This window comes from Cryptomeria japonica, chromosome 6 (genome assembly GCF_030272615.1).
Source record: "Cryptomeria japonica chromosome 6, Sugi_1.0, whole genome shotgun sequence".
In the NCBI taxonomy this organism is placed as follows: domain Eukaryota; kingdom Viridiplantae; phylum Streptophyta; class Pinopsida; order Cupressales; family Cupressaceae; genus Cryptomeria; species Cryptomeria japonica.
The window spans coordinates 7,747,298-7,768,567 of NC_081410.1; the positions used below are offsets into that span (position 1 = coordinate 7,747,298).

The 21,270-nt window shown below is 32.0% G+C and overlaps 1 protein-coding gene across 1 annotated transcript; it reads left to right on the forward strand.

Moving 5' to 3' along the window:
• Window positions 1-5,459: 5,459 nt before the first annotated feature.
• On the forward strand, window positions 5,460-21,125 carry LOC131070147 (triacylglycerol lipase OBL1). The gene is made up of 5 exons (XM_059207087.1): window positions 5,460-5,784; window positions 6,819-7,033; window positions 7,120-7,153; window positions 20,107-20,729; window positions 20,858-21,125. The coding sequence occupies exons 1-5, from the start codon at window positions 5,496-5,498 to the stop codon at window positions 21,014-21,016; spliced, it is 1,320 nt and encodes a 439-aa protein (XP_059063070.1). The 5' UTR covers window positions 5,460-5,495; the 3' UTR covers window positions 21,017-21,125.
• Window positions 21,126-21,270: the final 145 nt, after the last annotated feature.

The window sequence follows — 21,270 nt, forward strand, 5'->3', positions numbered from 1 at the left end:
TTTTCCAAAAATATATCTTGTGTCATCTTTGATGGTATGCTATCTATTTTTGATATGGATTCTAAATACTTGCTTGCATAGATTTATCTACTTAAGTTACGTTAATTCTTTTTATGTATGACTAGGAATTTCCTAACAGAAAAGCTACTTAAAGGACACCTCCCACTCTACTCCTTTGTTTATTGTGGCTAGTTCAGGTCTCTCTTCAGGGGAGGTTACTTTTGAAGGTAAGCTAGAGTTTCTCAAAAAGGAGTAGCATACCATGTAAGACCTCAAATTATTGAATGAACCATAGCTTGTGTGTCTGTCCTTGACTGGTTTGTATTTTCTTTTGTTCTTAATTGTTTTTTTGTCTTTAGTTGTAGGTTTTTTCTTTCCTAATCTTACATCTTGTGAGATTCATCTCTTTTTCCTTGGTGACTACTTCATAATGGATTAGGGACACCCTTCCCTATGCTTATATAATTGAAACATCTCCTGACTTATTATTATTTCTTTATTGACCAACAATTAGTATAAATTTTGTGTCCTACCCTCCAATAATGATTGTTTCTCTTCTTTATAACCAACTTGTTTCTCTTCTTGATAACCAATTTGTTTGTTTGTTTACTCTATTATGCTATTCTCTATATGTAGGTTCATTTCTTAAATATGGTATCAAAGCTAAGCTCGCAATGAAGACAGTGTAATGGCCAAACAAAGGATTGAGAAGTCTATAACTCCAAAGAAAAGGTTAATCTCAAGTGGGAAGATACAAATTTGCTAAGGGGAAATAGGTGAACAAGTCAAGGTGGTCGAGAAGTTCAATGGAAAAAAAATTCATTTGTGAAAGGTGAAGATGAGCATGTTGCTCTGAAGAGAAGATCTATAAGAGATCTTTAGTGAAATTTAATTGAAACTTATTGATGGAAAGGTAACAATTAAGTACGAGTAATTGATGGAAAAACATTAGCTATTATATTGCCCAACTTGAAACATTCACAATTTTTGTATACAAGCAAAATAAAATCCTTAAAGAGGGCTTGGGAGATTGTGTCAGTTATTCAAGATGAAGGATGTGATGACAACAATGTACTTTTAGATAAAAATAAATTCACATTCAAATGGTTGATGAAGACTCAATGTCATCACACATCAACAATTTAAAATATTTCTTGAATTAGTTGGCTAAAATTGGTTTTCTAATCTTACAACAGGATAGAATTATGACACTTATGGGGAGTCATCCATAATTGTTTTGAATCTTTTCCTCTTTGGACTCACAAGATAATATCAAACTCTAAACAATTATAGGGTTGCTACTATAGGATGATTTGAGAAGAAAAGACATGGGACTGAAGAAAAAAAATCCATTGCCTTATGCCTTAGAAAGAAAAGTTACCTAATGAAAGATAAATGAATAAAAGAAAATTAAAATATCACTATTATGAGAAGGTAGGTTAATAATATCAAAAAAGGAAATATAATTACTTGGCACTCCTTAGCCCTATTATGTTGCTCCTCACTATGTGGACACTCTTAGCTTACCTTTTTGAGGCTCAATGTCATTCATGGTAGTACAATTTAACATGAAATCATTATTAGCTAACAATATAGAATTTTAATTATTCTTGTATCTATGCTAGAGGAAAATAATGATTTTCAAATAATTCATTCATTTTTAAGGATCCACTTTCCCTTTGTAGACTTATATCTTCTATAAGGGTATCCTTTCTTGCGTAGAATTTTTCTTTTAAAACTATCTTTTCCTTTCTTAAAGATTGTATTCTTTAAGGATATTCTTCCTAGTTTTGAACACATGCATTTTGTGAAGCTATATCCTAAGTGATGAAGATGTTTTATAGTTGATGTGGATCTCTATCTTCCTTAAGATTTATACATGACAATATCTTGACATATTAAGGGGGGGATGGGGGGGATAAGGCCTCCTCATGTTTGTTCTTGGTGCCACTGCAACACCCATTTCATAGTGTCACACACCATATTTTTTCTGGGTGTCACTACAACACCCATTTTGTAATCCATTTTCTAGGTTTATTTTCATTTGGCCTTACAATTTTTCATTTTCTTTAAATGTAGTGTTGTAAATTGTAATACTTCACAATTTTACACTCCTTTTTGGGTTGGTTGCTTTAGTGTGTTCTACTATATAACTCATTTCAAGCTTATTTGTAGCCTTGTCACTACCAAAATGTCATCATATTCTCAGGAGATAACTAAATCCTATGTCTTGGGCCTATGCACTCTACAACCATCCTTCTTTGCTCATTTTCTAGGTGGACTAGGGTGCCTACTATCATATTACTCCCAAAAGGGCCCAAAATAAAACATCTTAGAGTATTGGTTCCCACCACTTGTTATTTGATCCTGATATTTTTTATATGACCATTAAAAGTTAGCCTATTATAAAAAATACCTTGGGATACCTATATAAAATCACTATTTCTAATTCAATTTCATGTAAGCATATTCTAAGAACACCCTAGAGAAAGTAAATATTAAGCAAGAATCTTAAGATCTGGGCATTATGGAATAGAAAGCTAAAACAAACTATATGAAAGTGTGTTTTCATGATTGATCCTTTTGTGTCTTTTCATGTCATGTTATTGCATCAACCCTTTTGGAGGACTTATCCAAAAATAATTGCATCATCACCATTATCAATCCTAAGGTAATATCATTTCAATTCAATATTTTCTTTCATATTTACCCTCTACCCTACCAGAGGTAAGGTCTCTTTTCTAATCAATCATAGATATAGTGAAGGTTAACACCTACTTGGGGTTTGAATTAGGCAAGCCCCTATATAGAACATAAATTTCTCTAGATTTTGTTTGTGTGGTTACAAATCCGATAGCCAAAAATTATAGGATTACAACTTAGAGATGATTGAGACATATAGTTCTAGATTTTGAACAAGTTAAAATCATGGCCTAGGGAACCTAACACACTTGAATCTCATTTCCAATCTCACATTTCACTAACAAGTTCTTTTTTGTACCTCATCTCTAGATTTGTACTTCTACACTTTCTTTCTAATCTATTTTTCCTATTTATGTTCAATCTTGTTAATTTCCTTTAATTTAACCTAATTATTACATCTCCTTATCTAATCACAAACAACAAGAAGATCAAGAAATAATCACACACAACATCTAGCTCTCCTTAGGGACTATAGTTGGATCTTATTTATTATCTTCTTCCAATGAAAAGTGGAAATAGTAATTAATTAAGTTCTTATTTTAAATTTCGAAGCTAAGACATTTGTTTCCACTATTTCACATAAAAAAATAATTTTACATATTTTGAAAGAGTTTTATCACAAATTTTCTTCACCAAGTTAACAATATTGAGAAAACGAAGAAGCTAGACATGAAAATAACTAGAAGTGTATCTGTCTTGGATACACCAATGGAGTTAAAGGCCACAAGGTGTATAACCATGTTAAATGCTTAGTGACAATAAGTAAAGCTATAATATTTATTGAAAGCATGAACCTACCAAATAAAGGGATTGACAATAAGATTTAATTTTTTGTCGATCTAATTTTATTATTATCTAAAACCATTGTACCAAGACATAAATCAAGGTAGTGATGAATAAGAAAGCATACAAACTGATCTATATGTTAATAGAGTCTTCAAGATCCTTAAATAAGTAAACCTTCATGCAAAGTCTTTTATAGAGACAAGCTAAAACAACCTATTTTGCTTAACATGACACACATGACCTATAGAGGTTGAAATGCAATTAAGGAAAGGTCATAGAGGTAGGGAAATTGGAGAAATATACCTAGATTGGAGCTTACATGGTATGCTTCTAAAGGGACCAATGTTTCAAGTCTAAGGGGATAATTGTAATAAAACACAAATTTCAGCTCTGAAAAAGAAAACAAATTTTAGTGAAGTTTGGAATAGTTTTCACATGGAGCCTATAAGTGGTTCATGTGAAATTGATTTATTTTTAAGGACTCTTTTAAAGAGGATCTACCAATAAATTACTATATTAAAGTAAAAATTTCAAGCCATTTAGATGTATTATTAGAATTATAAAGTATTGATACAACATTAGGGCCAAAGGATCAACCATGTCTACTACTTTTAAAATAATTTTTTGGGATCATTTTGACAATTCTATTGTCTTGCATTTATTTCCAAGCTAGTAATTTAACAACTACTAAATTGCTAATATTAATGTTTAAATAGAAAATATGCCATTTTAAAACAAACTCTTGCTTTTCAATATAATGTGAACTTTGTTGACAAGAACAAAAAACTAATAGACATAAGAATACACAAATCAAAACCCTTTAAAAAAAATTAAAAAACATATTACTTAATTTTTGTCTTCACATTTTTTAATATTTTATTTGATATAAAACTATATTCTAATGTCAAAATTTAAATGTAATGAAATATGTAATACAGTTTAAAAAGAAGTCAAAATAGGTTAGACCATATGGCCAAACAAGATCATAATAATATATGATTAAAAATATAGTGATGATGATGATGGATTTTAATTTTTTAATAAAAAGCATTCAAACATATCATTTAGATATTATTTATGAAAACAGCCTTTTAAAAAAAATTAATTATACAAATTTCTGTAGAATAATAATTTTGAGATCATCTATACGAAATATTATTTATATTAAAAATTGATAAATAACTTGTTGTTGTGTTGTAGATTTCTGAATTAAATGTTTTTTGTTGGTTGGTTGAGTTTACTTGTCTTATTTTTATGAAGAAAGATTATACCTTTAAAAAGTCCGATCTTATCATTTTCAATTAAAAAACATGTGACAACCAATTTTACACTTCGTTCACATAAAACATATTATGAAAAACTAAAAGAAGATATTAATTATGATATGGATTCTCTATGTCTATAGTCTTATATTTTTTAATTTGTGAACTTTAATCCAAAAATTTAAAAAGATAATATGTTACTTTTAATTTTCAAATGTGCATTAGTGCTGAGGTCAACATCATTCAATTGAAATATTCTTTCCTTAAATAATTAAATAGTCAATTATAATTTTATTTTATTTTTATTGATCAAAGTACCCTGTCCACATGTGCACCTACTTTCATATTAAAATCACAAAGAAATACCAACTAAATAAATATTTCATTTTCATAATCAAAATTAAACTTGTCTTAATTTAAGAATAAAGTTCAACGCGGTAAACAACATTGATTTCATTTTGAGGCCACATAAAAGAGACAATTTCGATCCGACATTTAATCATCTTTATTATTTTAATTCAAAATATAACACAATATTTTAATTAATAGTTACAGTCAAATATTCATTGAATGCTGAATACGCAAAGATACCCAATATAATATGAAATGTCAAATGCTGAATAGATTGCCACCAAACAAATTCAAACTCATTAATATGATTAACTTTCAGAGTAGAATGGCTTGTAGACATTGGCAACACATTTCTCTGTGGGTGTAAATGCATGAACTTGTAAACTTGTGAAAATGGAGACAACTGGTGACTTGATAGCCTACCCTGAGAGGCTCAGTTTGTTGAAGCTGATTCTGAGTGTAATGTTGCCTTATGGATTAAGATCCCACCTCACTAAATGTGAAGACCAAGTCATATTACAGCTGAACCAGAACTGGAAAATGAAGCTCTCACTTATATTGATGAAAATTGTGGGGTATGTTGCAGGACCCTTGAAAGCATTGGGTATCTTGGTTGAATTTCTTCTGAACCTGTTTTCTCAGAATGGGGGATTGTTAAGAACCCTGTTCAGTTTATTAAACGGTAATTGTACTTATTTTTATTCAATGATTTGTTCTCACAAAAAAAATTGTACAAGCATTTTTATATTATTATTTTTTCATGATGGATCATTCCTTTCCATATATTTATGGGATGAAATTTGGTAACCCTTTTTCTTGGCTTAAGAGAGCAAAACACCTGAGATTATGTTGATACTATAATTTTTTTCTTCTATTTCAAATTTATACAGCTAGAACTTTAGCTTTTATGTCATTGTGAAACAAGTTATGAATTTGGTGGACAGACTCGCTCTTATATCTCAGGCTCTTCTGTAGAAATTTACTACCAAATCTAAATCCACTTTTCTAAAATTAGATTTATTCATATCCACTTTTCTAAAATTAGATTTATTCATATCCACTTTTCTAAAATTAGATTTATTCATTGTTTCTTTTTCTTTGACGTCAAATTTAAGAAATATCATTTTTGTTGAACTACAATTCATATAGATCAGACCAATGATTAGATTAAGATACTGCCCTGATAGAGAGATTATGCACCATAGGATGACCCAACTTCTTATTACCTGCCCTTGATCCCCTTTTTTATATTATTGCTCTTGGGACAGGAGAGCAATTACGGCTCAAACTTAAGACCTTCCAGGTGTATTCTATCAGGCTACTGGTCTTCTTTGGCCAACTTGTTTCGGTTCAAGTGTGGCTTATTTCCAACATCTTCTTTAATCGCACTGTTTTGATGACACATATTTAACTACGACTCATATGAATCATTTAAGACTCAAACCTAAAAGCTTTCATTTACTATTAGAGTGCTCTACCAACAGAACTATGGACCCTTCTTTGACCAACTCACCATATGAATCCGGATATAAACTTATTTCTAACAATTTTGAAAAAAAAATCACTGTTAGCGAAAGAAATATCCAAATCCAGATTAGCATCAGGTTCTCCTGGTAGTATGATTGACAATGATGAATAATCAAAATAGTTTTGAATATCTCCTCCAAATTTATGTCTACATCACCCTCATACTCATGTTTGGATTGTTTTATACAGGAAGCATGATCATACCCAAGAGAGGATCAGAGGAATTTTTAAGTTTGATTGGCCATTTAGAGCGGCGCACAGATCTGTATAAGAGCATCTCTAAAGATGATCTCTCAGTCATGGAGGGTGGGGATCGAGTGTTTGCAGATATCTCAGCCATGGCTTCAACTTTAGCTTATGAAAACAAGTTGGTTATCAGGAAAAGAGTCAACCAGCACTGGAAGGTATTTTATTTCACTTGTTTTAAAATCAGAGTACAGAAATTTGTTTAAATTTTTCTTTGACTGAACAAAAATGTCTAATCTTGCAGATGCATTTTGTGGAGTTCTTCGACTTTTGGGACGGTATGGAATCTTTCTCCGAAAAACTAAGTTTAATGAAATCGTAAATTACACCTTTTGAATATAGATTGATCGTTAAATCGATATGAATCAATATTGTCTAAATTTAAGATAAATTAGAATACCCAATAAATTTTTAATAAAAAAAGTCAATTTAAGAGTTTTTTTTTAAATGATTGAAATATTATTGGGTGAAATTTTAGGGTATTCTTAAATATTTTTAGGTTCAATGTTAAAACAAACTTTGTCAATAAAATCATAATAATTTTTTATATCAATGAAGGGAAATTGATTAGTTGAGCTTGACTCGTACTTGTCGTTTTAATATTAATATTATAATAAAAGGAATAAATGTAATAATGTATTATAGTTTGAAATGAGTTTGGATTAGAAATATTAAGATATATATTATTATATTATTTGATTTTATTCCACTCAAAAGTGATAGAGTATTAAATTACATGAAGATAACCTTCACTTAACTAAAATAAATAATTTAATATTATAATAACTAAAATATTGTTATTCCAAATATTATATTATTACTATTATATTAATAATATTATTTTATTATCAATTATTTTTATATTATATAATTCATGAGGATAAATCTAACCTAACTAAAACAAGGCTTAGTTCAATGAAAGCTACGTTAAATTGTCTATAGAATGGTGTGGGCTTCTAGGTGGGACTTAATGTTGGGTTAGAAAGTTGTCAATATCAATTTGACAATCAAAAGAATCTACTATGTCAATTGTCTTATGTGTTGTTTCAAGTATTTAAAATGATTATACAGTTGATTTGACAAAGAGTTAAACTTTGAAGTTTGGAAATAATTATTCACTATTTAATAATTTTTTATATAAATAGAACACTTATGATCTTACTTATGAACACCTTACACTAGTTTTTAAATTGCCAAAAGTAATGAAAACTTTAATCTAATTATGCTTTCTTTCAAGCAATTTTTTTTTCTTTTTCTTTATACATATACATTTTCACACTACTCATTTCCCTCTAAAAAATTACTTTCTTTAATTTTTTTTTTTTTGCATAAAATCAAATCACAAAATAGATAAAGTACATAATCATAATGTAAAAATACAGATTTATAACCAAAAAGATAAGCATTGGAATATCTCTACAAGTCGTCTTAACAAGAAACAATTATTTCTCCTTGCTTAGTTGAAAAGAGTTCACAATAAGAAAAAATGTTTAATAATGCAAATTTGAATGTACTATTTTGCTAAATAGAGAGGAGAGGTAAGTAATAATTTTTTCTTTTTAATTTTTTTTTATGTATGAAGCTGGTAGATTCTATGTTTGATTCCTACAAATTTGGTATATTTAATTTTCTTCCAAGATTCATTAAAATTTGAGTTCATCCGTTGTCATTTTCAAAGGAAGTGCATTAATACAACAATAACTTACCTTTTAAATGAATTTCAAAGGCCATCTAGAATATCTGTAAAAAATGTTTGTATGGTTAGAATTCAAAAGTAATATCATTATTGCCACGAACTATGAAAAATTTAAGTATATTATTAACAAAACTAAAAAATGAAAAAATTAAATTACCATTATTAACTCTTAATAACTTAGAATTGGAAGAATTTATATATAATTTTTTTGAATAGAGTGCCAAAACCCATCTATTAGCTATGTATTGCCACACAAATTAGCTATTTTAGGTGAGTTCCAAAGAGAAGGAAAGAGCTTGAATTTTTTTTTTATATTTGAATTCCAAATCAAAAGAATATCAACCCCTCTATTTGAGAACAAAACCTTCTATTTTTTTTTAATTGCAAAACAAATATGGTGTATATGTGGTATAATTTTCACTGATAATACCTCTACTTATATTTAGACTATTTATGAATAGTAAAATCCTAAATTGACTTGCAAAATGTTGAGTCGCAACCATACATAGATGACCATATCTGTTTATTTGGAATAGGTAGCACATATTAAAAAAGATCGTAATCACCTAAGCAGGGATATGAAAGATCAAATTTGAAAAAATAAGGATCATAATATACTAAAAAAAGAATCATAATATACTTCATTACATTTGTAGATATTTAGAGAAAAACTTGGACTGCAACTAAAATTAAAAAATATTCTTTTACAAGGATGAGATTTGCAAGCCTCCTTTGTTCATGGAGTCATAATGAGTTAAATAGTCCACCTTTAGATTGTTCTTAAATATAATACATTGAATTTGGTTTAAACATTTGAGGCTGTAAAAAATAATCATTATTATTAAAAAAAAATCATTATTATTAAAAAAAAAATATGAAATGTAGAATAGGATTATATGTTACTTCTTGAAAAAACTAAAATTTAGAGGATAAAAACAACATACATATATTGTAAATTAGTCACTATTCATTAGAAATACCTCTACAAAACGTGTCATTATATCATGCATCCAATAATAATAATACTTATGGATCCTATATGCTCACAATGTTTTCAAGTAAAAACAAAAATAACAAACCAAGTCGAAGCAATTTTAACAATATCCATATGAAAGAAACAATTTTGAAAATGTTTGAGGGAATATATTGAGAAATGATAAGTGGGCATCCCATGCCATTAGAAAATGTAGGTAATTAAATACCATGAGAAGTCATGATTGATACTAAATATAACATTTTTTGGTTCACAAAACAATATTAATGAATGTTATATTATAAACATTATCACTTCAAAGATGTTAGAATTGGTAGGCTCAAAGGTCTTTGCCCCTCTTCTGGGATTCAATTTTGCTCGCATCAACAATTTGTTGATGACACTCTTTTGTTGGGTGAAGGATTGGTGTTGGAATCTAAGAATATGAAGCAACTTCTATATCTTTATGAAAAAGGTTCATGCCAAAGGATCAACCTTCTTAAAATTTTCATCTTTTTCATTAACACCCCTAAACATAGGTAGATCAAAATTGCTAGAACTTTGGCATGTAAACTTGCTTCTTTTCCATCTACGTATTTGGGGCTCCCTCTCTATCTGTGGCTTGCCCCTGATTCCTTCTAGTCCAATCTAATTGATAGGTTTCAATCCAAGCTGGCTAGATGGAAAGGTGCCCTTTTGAGTCAAGCAGGTAAGCCACAACTGATCAAAGCTTCTCTGCAAAATCTACCTATGTATGCGATAGCTTATTCAAGATACCACCGAAATTTGTGGATTGAATGGAGAAAATCCAAAAGAACTTCTTATGGATGGATACAAAGACCAAAAATTGACTTCATTTGGTTGTTTGGGATTAGGTTTGTCTCCTGAAGAAGCTTGGCAGTCTTTCTATTAGACATATTCAAGATTTTAACTTTTCTCTTCTAGCTAAATAATTGTGGAGATGCCTTACGGATTCTAATGAATGGATCTCTATCATTTGGAATCTAGATCCCCCTCACTCCATCCAACATGTTTTAGAAGATCCCTCTATTACTCAATCGATGTTAGCCCTTTGGATAAATATTCTTAAGAAAAAGACCATAATCTTAAAAGGCTCAAGATGGAGCCTCGGTAATGACCAAAAAATTCAATTCTTGAAAGATTGGTGGGCGAGTGATGGCCCTATTGGCATTGCATGAAGGTTGCATTTTAATGAGCTATAACTGTTGTCATTGATGTCAATTGTAACCGGTAATGGAGTTGTATTGCAACCAGTAGTGATGTAGTAATGCAATCAGTAGCTGAGCAGTGAAGGAAACTGATATTACTATTGTAGCAGTAAGACCAACCGGTAACCCTTACCTATTGATATGCCAAACCCTAACCTATGGAGTTTGGTGAATCAATTGTGTTGATCTATGATCGAATAGTGATCGAAGATGATTATGCCATGTATGCATGATGCACATGATGAGTTTCAAAGTGGTTTTGGCATGTAGAGATAATTGTTTTATCTTGGGAATGAGTGATTACATTGCATGAAGTGGAAACCATGTGATGAGTTACATGATTCGATGAGTGGTGATCAAGGAGCAGTCAAGGTTGTCTAGGACAATGTGTAGATGATTGCTATGTAATCCAACGGTCATGTTTGAACCAATTTGTTTGTAATCTCTATGAGATCTTAGGTTTGGTGATGTTTTACTGACCTATTTTTTTGCTTATAAGGTCGATTTGTTGTTTTGTATTTGTGTTGGCAATTTTGGTTAAGTGTCAGTGTGATTGATTGTCGAACCAGAAGGAGTATCTACAAAATGTCTGAAGGTAGATAGGAGCATTGATAGGATTTGATCAAGCATAGTAGTGCTATTACCAGATCAACAAAAACCCTATTGTTCTCTAACAATTACAACCATTAAATCCCTTAACCAGGTTAGCTTTAACATGCTTGGTGTTTTCTAAATGCTCTAACTAGGTGATCCATTATCTTGGATTTGAAATCCTCTATCAAGGTTACTCCTAACAGGGTATTGCCTTTAACAGGGTATTGTAGTCAATCCCTTAACCGAGTGGTCCTTAACTAGATATGTTCCTAACCAGACATTTTTGTAAAGCTTCTAACAAGGTTTGGCTCCTAACAGGGTGAACTTTAGAAGAGTTCAAAATACTTGTGGGTATTCATCCCCACCATGGTTTTTTCCATTTGGGTTTCCATGTCAAAAATCATTGTGTCAAGTGGTGAATGGTTTTTGTGGTTATGTTTTGATATGGTTAATCTATTTAACTGGTAAAGCCACTTAGATGTGTTAAGATGATCGAAAGTGATATAAAATGTGCTATTACTTATGTTGGTAAAGTGGTTTGATGTTTTGGTTAAATAGTTTGATAGTTTCAGACTTGTTACATTATTATTTTGATATTCCAGTCAACCGATAAACTTGTCAGTGCAATTGTAGTTTATTGTTCATTGTTTAAACCGATTAGTCCAGTGATTGATTTATGAGTTAGGTTTGAGTTTTGTGAAAGTTTAGTCTTTTTTCTATCTACTGATTCACCCTCCTCTCTCAGTAGTTGTTCGGATCATTATTGATTCATCATATCACCAGGTACCCTGATTGATAAACCTTAGAATTCTTAGATTAGAACCTTTTGTGTGCAACAAGTTGGAGTCTGGGTTACTAATTATATTAGGGAATGCCACTGGGTAGATCTTTGTAGACTGGATCCTATTCTGAAACCCCTGTAGGATTGGCTTTCTTATATTCATATTCCCTCTTCTCATGTCGAGGATTCCTTAGTTTGGGGAGGCTCTTCTTCTGGTGTTTTTTAAGTCTTCCAAGCTTTTGACTTGCACTTTAGGATCTATTATCTTGGTCCTTTTTGTCCCTTCTTTGGAATCATCTCTTGGTTCCTAAAATTAACATTTTTTTCTAGCTTTATATGCAGAATAAGGTTCTTTCTATTGATAATTTATGCAAGAGAGGGATGTCTATTATGAATAGATGCTTTCTTTGTAAAGAAGATGTAGAAGATACCTCTCATCTGCTAGTTCATTTTGTTTTCTCCCAAGTGAGAGATATTGACCTATTTTCTTGACCTTTGGGAGATTATGTGGAGTTTCCCCTTCAGTCTCGTAGGCTGTTGGTTGCAATGGAGGTGCACCTCTCATTATCTCCCTCTACCTCCCCCTCCCTTTCTCTTCCTTTGTTAAGTATTTCTTTCCCTCTAACTCTCTTTCTCTCTCCCCCTCTCACTCCATTTCTCTTTCTCTCAAGTCTCTCTCCTTCTCTCTATCAAGTCTCTAGCTATCAACCTTTATCTATCTCCCTCTCTCTCCTCTTCTATCAAATCTCTCTCTCTCTCTCTCTCAATTATATCTCCCTCTCTGCCTCTATCTCTATATCTCACTCTCCTCTATCAAGTGTATCTCTTTCCCACTCTCTCCCTACCTCCCCCCTGCCCTTTCTATTTTTCACTTAACTCTCTCTCTCTCTCTCTTTGAAGTTTTTCCCTCTCATCCTCTATCTCTCTATCTCACTCTCCCCTTCTCTCAGGTGTATCTCTCTCATTCTCTCCCTCTCTCCTCCCCCTCCCTCTCTCCCTTTCTCATTCTCTCTCAAGACTCTCTCTTTCCCTCTAACACTCTTTCTTTCTCTTCTATTCCCCTAAATTTGCAAGTGTAAGAGCTTGACCTAACCCTAAGAGTACCACCTTTCTAAAACATATGTTACTCTTAAATTTGCAAGGCTATAGGACTGATCTCTATTATGACTATAGGAATTAAACACTTGATTTATTTCATGGGTATGTACCCTTCAAGGCCTTTTGACAAGTCATGATCATCATATACTATCACTTCCATGCTTACATCAAACTTCAATTCCTTTAGATGATAGGCATTGTGTAATAGCATGGGAACTCTAGCATACCCACCACTATCATTCTCTATGACATCATCTGTGTTACTCTCCCTCTTTCTCTTCCTACCGGTTGTTTCCTTCGAAAAAACATATTTTAGGTAGTTTGACTCATCATTTTGCTTTGTTGACACTATTTTCCACATCTTCTCTGCTCATTAAAAACACATCCAAACCATGATTGGAAAACCAAATAAAATGATTTTGTTAAAGTTAAGAATGAATAAAGTCGGAAGTAATATAGAACCAAAAAAAAAAAATATGTAATTACTCATGATATCTTCAAATATGACTGATTCTAGCTCCAGAAGTGCATCTACAAAAGTGGTGAACAACTTGCTTTTGCTTCCTACTTTTGCATTTGGGTTCATTTGCTTAGACACAATTTTGTGAGGGGAGCTTATTTTTTCTAAGATTATAGAGCAACAATCAAGTAGGCTAAGTTCCTCCAGTAAGGTTGATAAAATCTATAAGATAAAAATTGCCCATTGGGGTAATTCCAAAAAGAGAAAATGATAAGAGTTATCAATAAGAAGAAAACAAAGATCAAGGATAACTGCCAACTTATTTTGTATTCTCAACCAATTTATAAGAAGAAAGTTAGCAAAAGGTTGCTAACCTACTTATGATGGAAAGAATTTGGAGGAAAAGGAGCCCAAGGCATTGGAACCTCCACAAATATATCCATTCTTTTAGGAGATTGCTTATCCATGTCTCATTTTCTCAAGATCTACACTAAATTGGGTATCAATGGGGACAACCAATTTTCCTTTCATTTGGGAAAGAGCTCGAATGATTTGTGTAGCCATTCGAGAACAATATTGCTGTAGGTTTCCTTGTTTGTCACAGTAATGCACCCATGGTTCAATTTCAGACCCTTCTTGCTCCTATTCGATATACACACTTAAATCCATCAGTCAATTTTCTTAGGAGAGTATACATGATAAAAATCAAAGAGGAAGTTTCAGATAAGAAATAAATTATACCACCGAGCTTTCATTATACATGATAATAATCAAAGTGAATGATTCTAGGAGGTGTTAACATAGGTGCATTGCTTGCATTGCATGGAGGTGTATGTTCATCATTTAATTGATTATTCAATGATGTCCCTTCTTCAATTGCATTAGGTTCATACGGTAAATCAATTGTCTCTTTTTCAATTGCATTAGGAGCATTATGTTCTTATGGTAAATCGAATTGAGATGTTCAGGATGACATACCTTCCTACCCCATTGCTCTTATCTCATGTAATTTCTTCATACGCTTCCTTTATCTTTCCTTTATAGCGTCTCGTTGTTTCATTGTTCCTTGCTTATTCTTTCCCATGGTTGATATCGGTTGTCCTAAATAGAATCACATTACATATATATGTAAACAAAAGTAAATTTGGCATCAAATAACCTTAAATTTGAGCATTATAATTAATTTTTTGAATCAAAATTATTAATAAATCACAATAATATTGACAAAACTAATAAGAACGAAAATTCAATCATTTGAAATCATGTAAAAAATTAAAAAAACACTTACATCTATTTATAAAACAATGACAGAAGTGTAGAAACAGTTGCAGTGGGGCCTTCAACAACCTTAAAAACTTCTTTTGAGGTTGTTGAGGCTCTTGGCCAACTAAAACTATCTAAGTACCATGTATGCGGTATAATACTAACCGCGTACATGCTGTTTGTCCCTAAAATGCTGCCCAATGGTAATTTTGGTCACCCTATATGTTATTTGTAGTAAAGAAAATGTGAAGGAAAAGGGAGGGGGAGAGAGAGAGAGAGAGAGAGAGAGAGAGAGAGAGAGAGAGAGAGAGAGAGAGAGAGAGAGAGAGAGAGAAAGAGAAATCAATTAAATTGTATAATATAAAATCAATTGCATAGGTTAATAAATAGTTAAATGCAATGGAATTGAATTCCTTGGCATGGCTATAGATTGCTACCCAGACCATGAGTTTGGAAACCACTTCATATTCTAAGAATTGCAAGGAAGCAAATTAGGAAGAAAAACTGTGCATTACCAAAGATTTCCCAAAGCCCACCACAGGAGGAGTGTGGTGAAGGGATGATGCACAATGGGATTTGTACACTAAGTCAAATGATAAGTCTATCAAGGAAAGCATAGCCTCTGGAGCTCAAACTATGGGCCTTGGGATTATTAGATCTACTGTTCATCCAAATGGTGACCACTACATGGAAGACCTAATTGCAGTACAACAATATAAAGTAAGGGAAATAAAGGGGGTAGGGAGAGAAAAAGAGTGGGAAGGAAGAGAATAAGAGAGAGAGGGATGGTGTATGGAGGAAGGGAGAAGGGGAGAGAGGGAGAGAGAGGTAGAGGGAGGGAGAGAGAGAGAGAGGAAGAGAGAGGGGGAGAGAGAGAGGGAGAGAGAGAGAGGGGGGTAGAGGAGAGAGAGAGAGAGAGAGAGAGAGAGAGAGAGAGAGAGAGAGAGAGAGAGAGAGAGAATACACATACACACGTGTGTATATATATACTTAGTATATTATATATTATATATTATTATATACATATATATATTATATGTATATACACATATTATATAGTATTATATATGCTATATCATATTATACATATTATACACACTCCCAAATTTTAAAAAAAAGTAGCGCGTATGCACTTCTTACACCATATGTACCCCGTACGCGCTTTTGACTGTTTTGGCTTGTAAATAGGCCTGGATGAAAAAGCTACACGTTAGAAGTTTGATTTCCCTCCATTTCCCTCCTTTTTGATGTGTTTTATTTTATCAACTTGGTTTCTCAACTTTTTCATCATTAGGTTTACACTTCATCAAGTGGGTGTTTCTAAAATTGCCACAAGATTTTCACCCATGTTCTGAGCTTTCTAACCATATAATTTTTTTTAAATTTGAACAACAATAACATATTATTATTGAATTTCTTTTATTGGGTCAGTATCTCCATAGTTCTCACAGACATACATGTACCATTTTTTAATAACTTTTGATCTACTTATCCAAATTTAAAAAACTTTGTATATTATTGCAGTACACTTTATTCTTTACCATTTAAAAAAAAAATTGTATTTTCAATTTTTTTAGTGCAAGTTATGCTTGGCGCACAAACAAGTACCAATTTTCAGGACGTGCTCGATTGAAAAAATCATAAAAAAAAAATACTCAACAAAAAATTACAAAAAAATACACAAATTCTAGTGCTCACTCTTAACTATCTTTCTGCTAAAGAATTTGTCAAAATACTAAATCTAACTATGAATTTTTTGATGCACATGTCAAACACTATGTTATATTTTTTCAAAAAAAATCAGGCTCTATTTTTCATGCGCAAAGGATTTGACCCCCTTAATCTTATCCAATTTGAAAAAAATGAGTAGTTTGGAAACTAGATTGAGAGTACTACAATATTTGTTCTTTGATTATCTTCATATCTTGAGTGGATGACTTTCAAATTTTGCCTCCAAGTTTAGGTTCACCTGATTTCATAAAAAAAGTGTCCACTTATACCCCCCTTTTTGACCAGCATCTTTGTGCACTTACCCTAAGCCAATAGGTTGTGGGGGAGTGGCACGTGATTACAATGGTAGGCTTGTTTCAATAGTGGCACACCCTCTGGGTATCTAGACAAACCACTTTGCCAATGAAAATGCAACCTACATTAGGCTTCAACTTGCTATTCGAGGAGGACATAAAAAGGTATGGTTAGAAAGCAATTCCCCTCATTAATTATTTGATTAAAAAGATGCCTCCTAGTTGGACTATCAAACATTTAATCCAAGATTGTTTCTATTTGATGGCCAAGCTAGATGAATTTTGAATTACTTATGTTTATTGGGAAGATAACCAACCTGCAGACAATGTGGCCAATTTGGGGGTTACATATGATAAAATCAAGTGATGGATGGAAGGGGAAACCGTCCCAATATACTTGTGTGAGTTGACACAAAGGGATGCTACTGATCTTGCTTTCTCTCAACAAACAAATATTAATGGTGTCGTCCTTTCACATGATTAAATCCACTTCTTGTAATAAGTGGAATCGACATAATGCAAGGGCTTCCAGATTGCTCCTAACCACCTGGTTTTGTGTTATGTGGTTTTCGATGGGGTTTCAACAGTAAACATAATCAACAAAGAAAATCTGAGTATGGGGGGTGATAAAAATAGAATGGAGCCGATTGCGTACTAGAATTGGGAATGAAATAAAGAATTAAGGACTAAAATCTCTTATGGTGGCCTAGTTACCTATATGAAAAAGCTCCATTGTCAAGACCCCAAAGTGACAAAAGGTTTTGAAGAAAGTTGGAATAAAGGCATCCTCGGGGCTTATCAAGCAGAATTCAAAATCGATAAGATTTTCATTGAAAAAATAAAAAAGTTATCAATAGAGAGGAAGCAATTTTACAAAGAGCACAAGGCAATGAAGGAAGCCCTATCTGTGCTCTTTGACAAGCAGATTGAATGAGACAGGGTGAGGAAGATGACTGATGGGGGATATAAAAGAAAATATTTGTTGATCCTATGGGCCCATATGACAAAGGTCATTATGAGGTACATTACCTTAGATGGGTGGTACGCAAGTATTTTCTCCTATCATTTTACTATTTTAAATCACTTTAGACATGATAGGAAGATTTCTCTAGTGTTTTATCTTCTTCTTCTCTAGAGAATGGTCTTGCTAAATATGCTAAAAATAATGATAACCCTTTGTTACATGAGGGACTTATTCTCATTATCATATAATATGCTAAAATGAATGAGGTTACACCTTCCCCAACTCACAAAATTGGGTCCAACCCGAAACCCTCCTCTAGCCCTGATGTACATGTGGTGTTTGACACCAAATATAAGGATGATAAGGGGTCGGGTGAGATGACCATGGATTGATGTGATCTTCATGTGTCAAATGATGACCCAGAGTATTCAACCCTCAAGGAAGAGGGCATCAGACACTAACAGTAGTAGAAAAAGCCCTAGATTTGTAGCTAAAATGTACAAAACCCCACCTTCCAAACCCCAGGAGATGGGACATAACAAATCTTTAAAAAAAAGTGGAGAAAGAGGTGGATACAAAGGACAAAGGGGAAGAAGAGATAAAGTGGGATATTACCCTTAATATGGACCAGATGGACCCCAAAAATAATGAAAATATTGAAGTGGATATCAATACTCTTTTGGCTAATTCCACATCTAGCCAAAAGAAATATTTTTGTAGGGTTATTAGTGAAGTTTCCTCAAACAGGGCATAAAAGAGATCATTAACACATTCACTAAGAACCCCATGCTAGATAAAACTGATAAGATGCTGGAAATGACTCACAATCTGACTGAAGATGTGAAGGTAATGAAAACTGAACATGAAGATAGAATCATCAAGATGGAGAAGGGTATGGACAATTTAAAAGGTACAATCTCAGGGCTTTGGTGGATATAAGTAAAGAAGTGATGAATAACAGCGCCAATGGTCTCAAAAAATTAAATGAAAAAATCTCTATTCATATAGCCCAGCCGCTTAGTAGCATTCCATCATCAACTGTTAAATCAAAAAGAAGAATCTGGAAAAGAATCCATAGGGATCAGAAATGCAAGTTTCTACAAGACCATCTTCCAGAACCAATAGTAGGAACCAAGAGATAAGTGACATATGGAGCATCTTGGAGGAGCTCAAAGGAATCAACAAAAGCATCATTAAGAAAAAATTTTGAGCTTATGTAAGCTCTTGGTTAGTTTTTTGGTAGGATTGCCCAGGTTTCACTGTTATTTCTTTGTTGGGCTCTATGGGGTATTTCCCCTATTTTTGTCTTTGTTGGGCTGCTGGCTTTAGACTATTTCTCTTTTGTTTATCTTTTTGATTTTGGTGGGTTTCAGGTCCTTGTAAAACCCGTTTTATCTTAATAAAAAATATTATCATTTCAAAAAAATTTAATTGCTCAATTAATTTCAAAAAGAAATTAACCTAAAAAATTGCCTCATAAATTGCATTTAGATAGTGGCTATGTGAAATCCGATCATAAATACATTCTAGAAAAATAATTTCTATAATTTAGAAACTTAAAAATCATGCATTTTAACTTTAAAAAAAGAAAAAAAAATCAATTCTAATTGGTGAGAAAAAATGAATAATAATGAGCTAACAAAAAGCGATTGTTCCAATAGTACTAGCCTAAAGGCAACTACTAATAATCTAAATGGAGATAAAATCAATCATCACTTTTAAACCGCAACTTATCAAAAATAAAATTTGTCCATGTATACACATTTTTTGATCTACCTACTTTTATTAGGTGTATTTAATTAATTAAAAAAAATGGAGTACAATATTATAACATTGAAACATTATCAATTCCATTCATGTTTAAAATTTGATTTAATACTTTAACTAAATAAATTTAATAATAAAAGATAATAAAATTGGACTATTTTCCCAAACACATTCTAAATATTCTTTTGGCTTAATGTGTGTTGAAATTTATTGCTATTTTTTAATTCATGTGGGAGAGAATTTGTGATGATCTTTCATGTTTTTATTATAACCTCATTATTAATTTCACCAATTATTTACATGCATATTTTTAAAAGTAGGTAAAATCTTTATGTTAGTTGGATATGGTGAATACTAATATGTTGATATGGGTAACTTACAGATCACTTGCAGAAAAAATCTACACAAGCATTTGTATTATGTGACAAAGAAATTGATGCCAAGTTAATACTGGTAGCCTTTAGAGGAACACAATTATTTGATGCAGATGATTACATAACAGATTTAGATTTCTCTTGGTATGACTATGCCCAAATAGGAAAGGTCCATTTAGGATTTCTAGAGGCTTTGGGTTTAGCAAATCGTTCAATTGATAAGAAATATTCACATCATTTGGAAACACAAGACATCAACAAACCTCTAGCCTATTTTGTGCTATGTCAAAAGTTAAAAACCCTTTTACAAATCCACAAAAATGCAAAATTAATTGTGACAGGCCATAGTTTAGGAGGAGCCTTAGCTATATTATTTTCAGCAATGCTATTTGTGAATGAGGAGGATAAGTTGTTAGAAAACCTATTGGCTATTTATACATTTGGACAACCTAGAGTTGGTGATAAAGAATTTGGAGATTTCATGGATAGTACAGTAAATCAACCCACACCCAGATATTTTAGAGTTGTATATTCTAATGACCTTATTCCAAGATTACCTTTCGATGATGGCCTATTCAAGTATAAGCACTTTGGAGTATGTCTTTACTACAACTGCTTTTATCACCAAAAGGTATTGAAATTACTATTTAATTTTGTAATACTCATAATTATTTTTTAAGATAAGTGATATGCATTAAATTTTAGTAAGAATGTCTCTATGGATTTAATATATTATTTTGTTAAAAATTGTTATTGTAGAATCTTGCAGAAGCTCCAAATAGAGATCTCTCACTGCTATTTTTCATACCCATAAGAATCACTGCCATATGGGAATTGTTACAGTGCTTAGTACTACATTACATTAGGGGGGAGAGCTTCAAGGAGACCACACTTTCTATTATCTCAAGAATATTTTGAATTTGGGTTCCAGGGATTTCAGCACATAGTCTAGTAAATTACATTAATTCAATAAGATTGGGTCCTCCTAGATTGAATCCAACTTTTAGTAATGCAAAATGATAATATATCTCATTCAAGGGATGAAGTCTTATTAATATGAATGGTTAAATACAAATGTTTCTTCATATTGAAAGAAACATATTCACTTTCAAACTATCTTTTAATGGGTTTTTAATTATTTAGAAAATATTATTATGGAGTTAGTATATTCA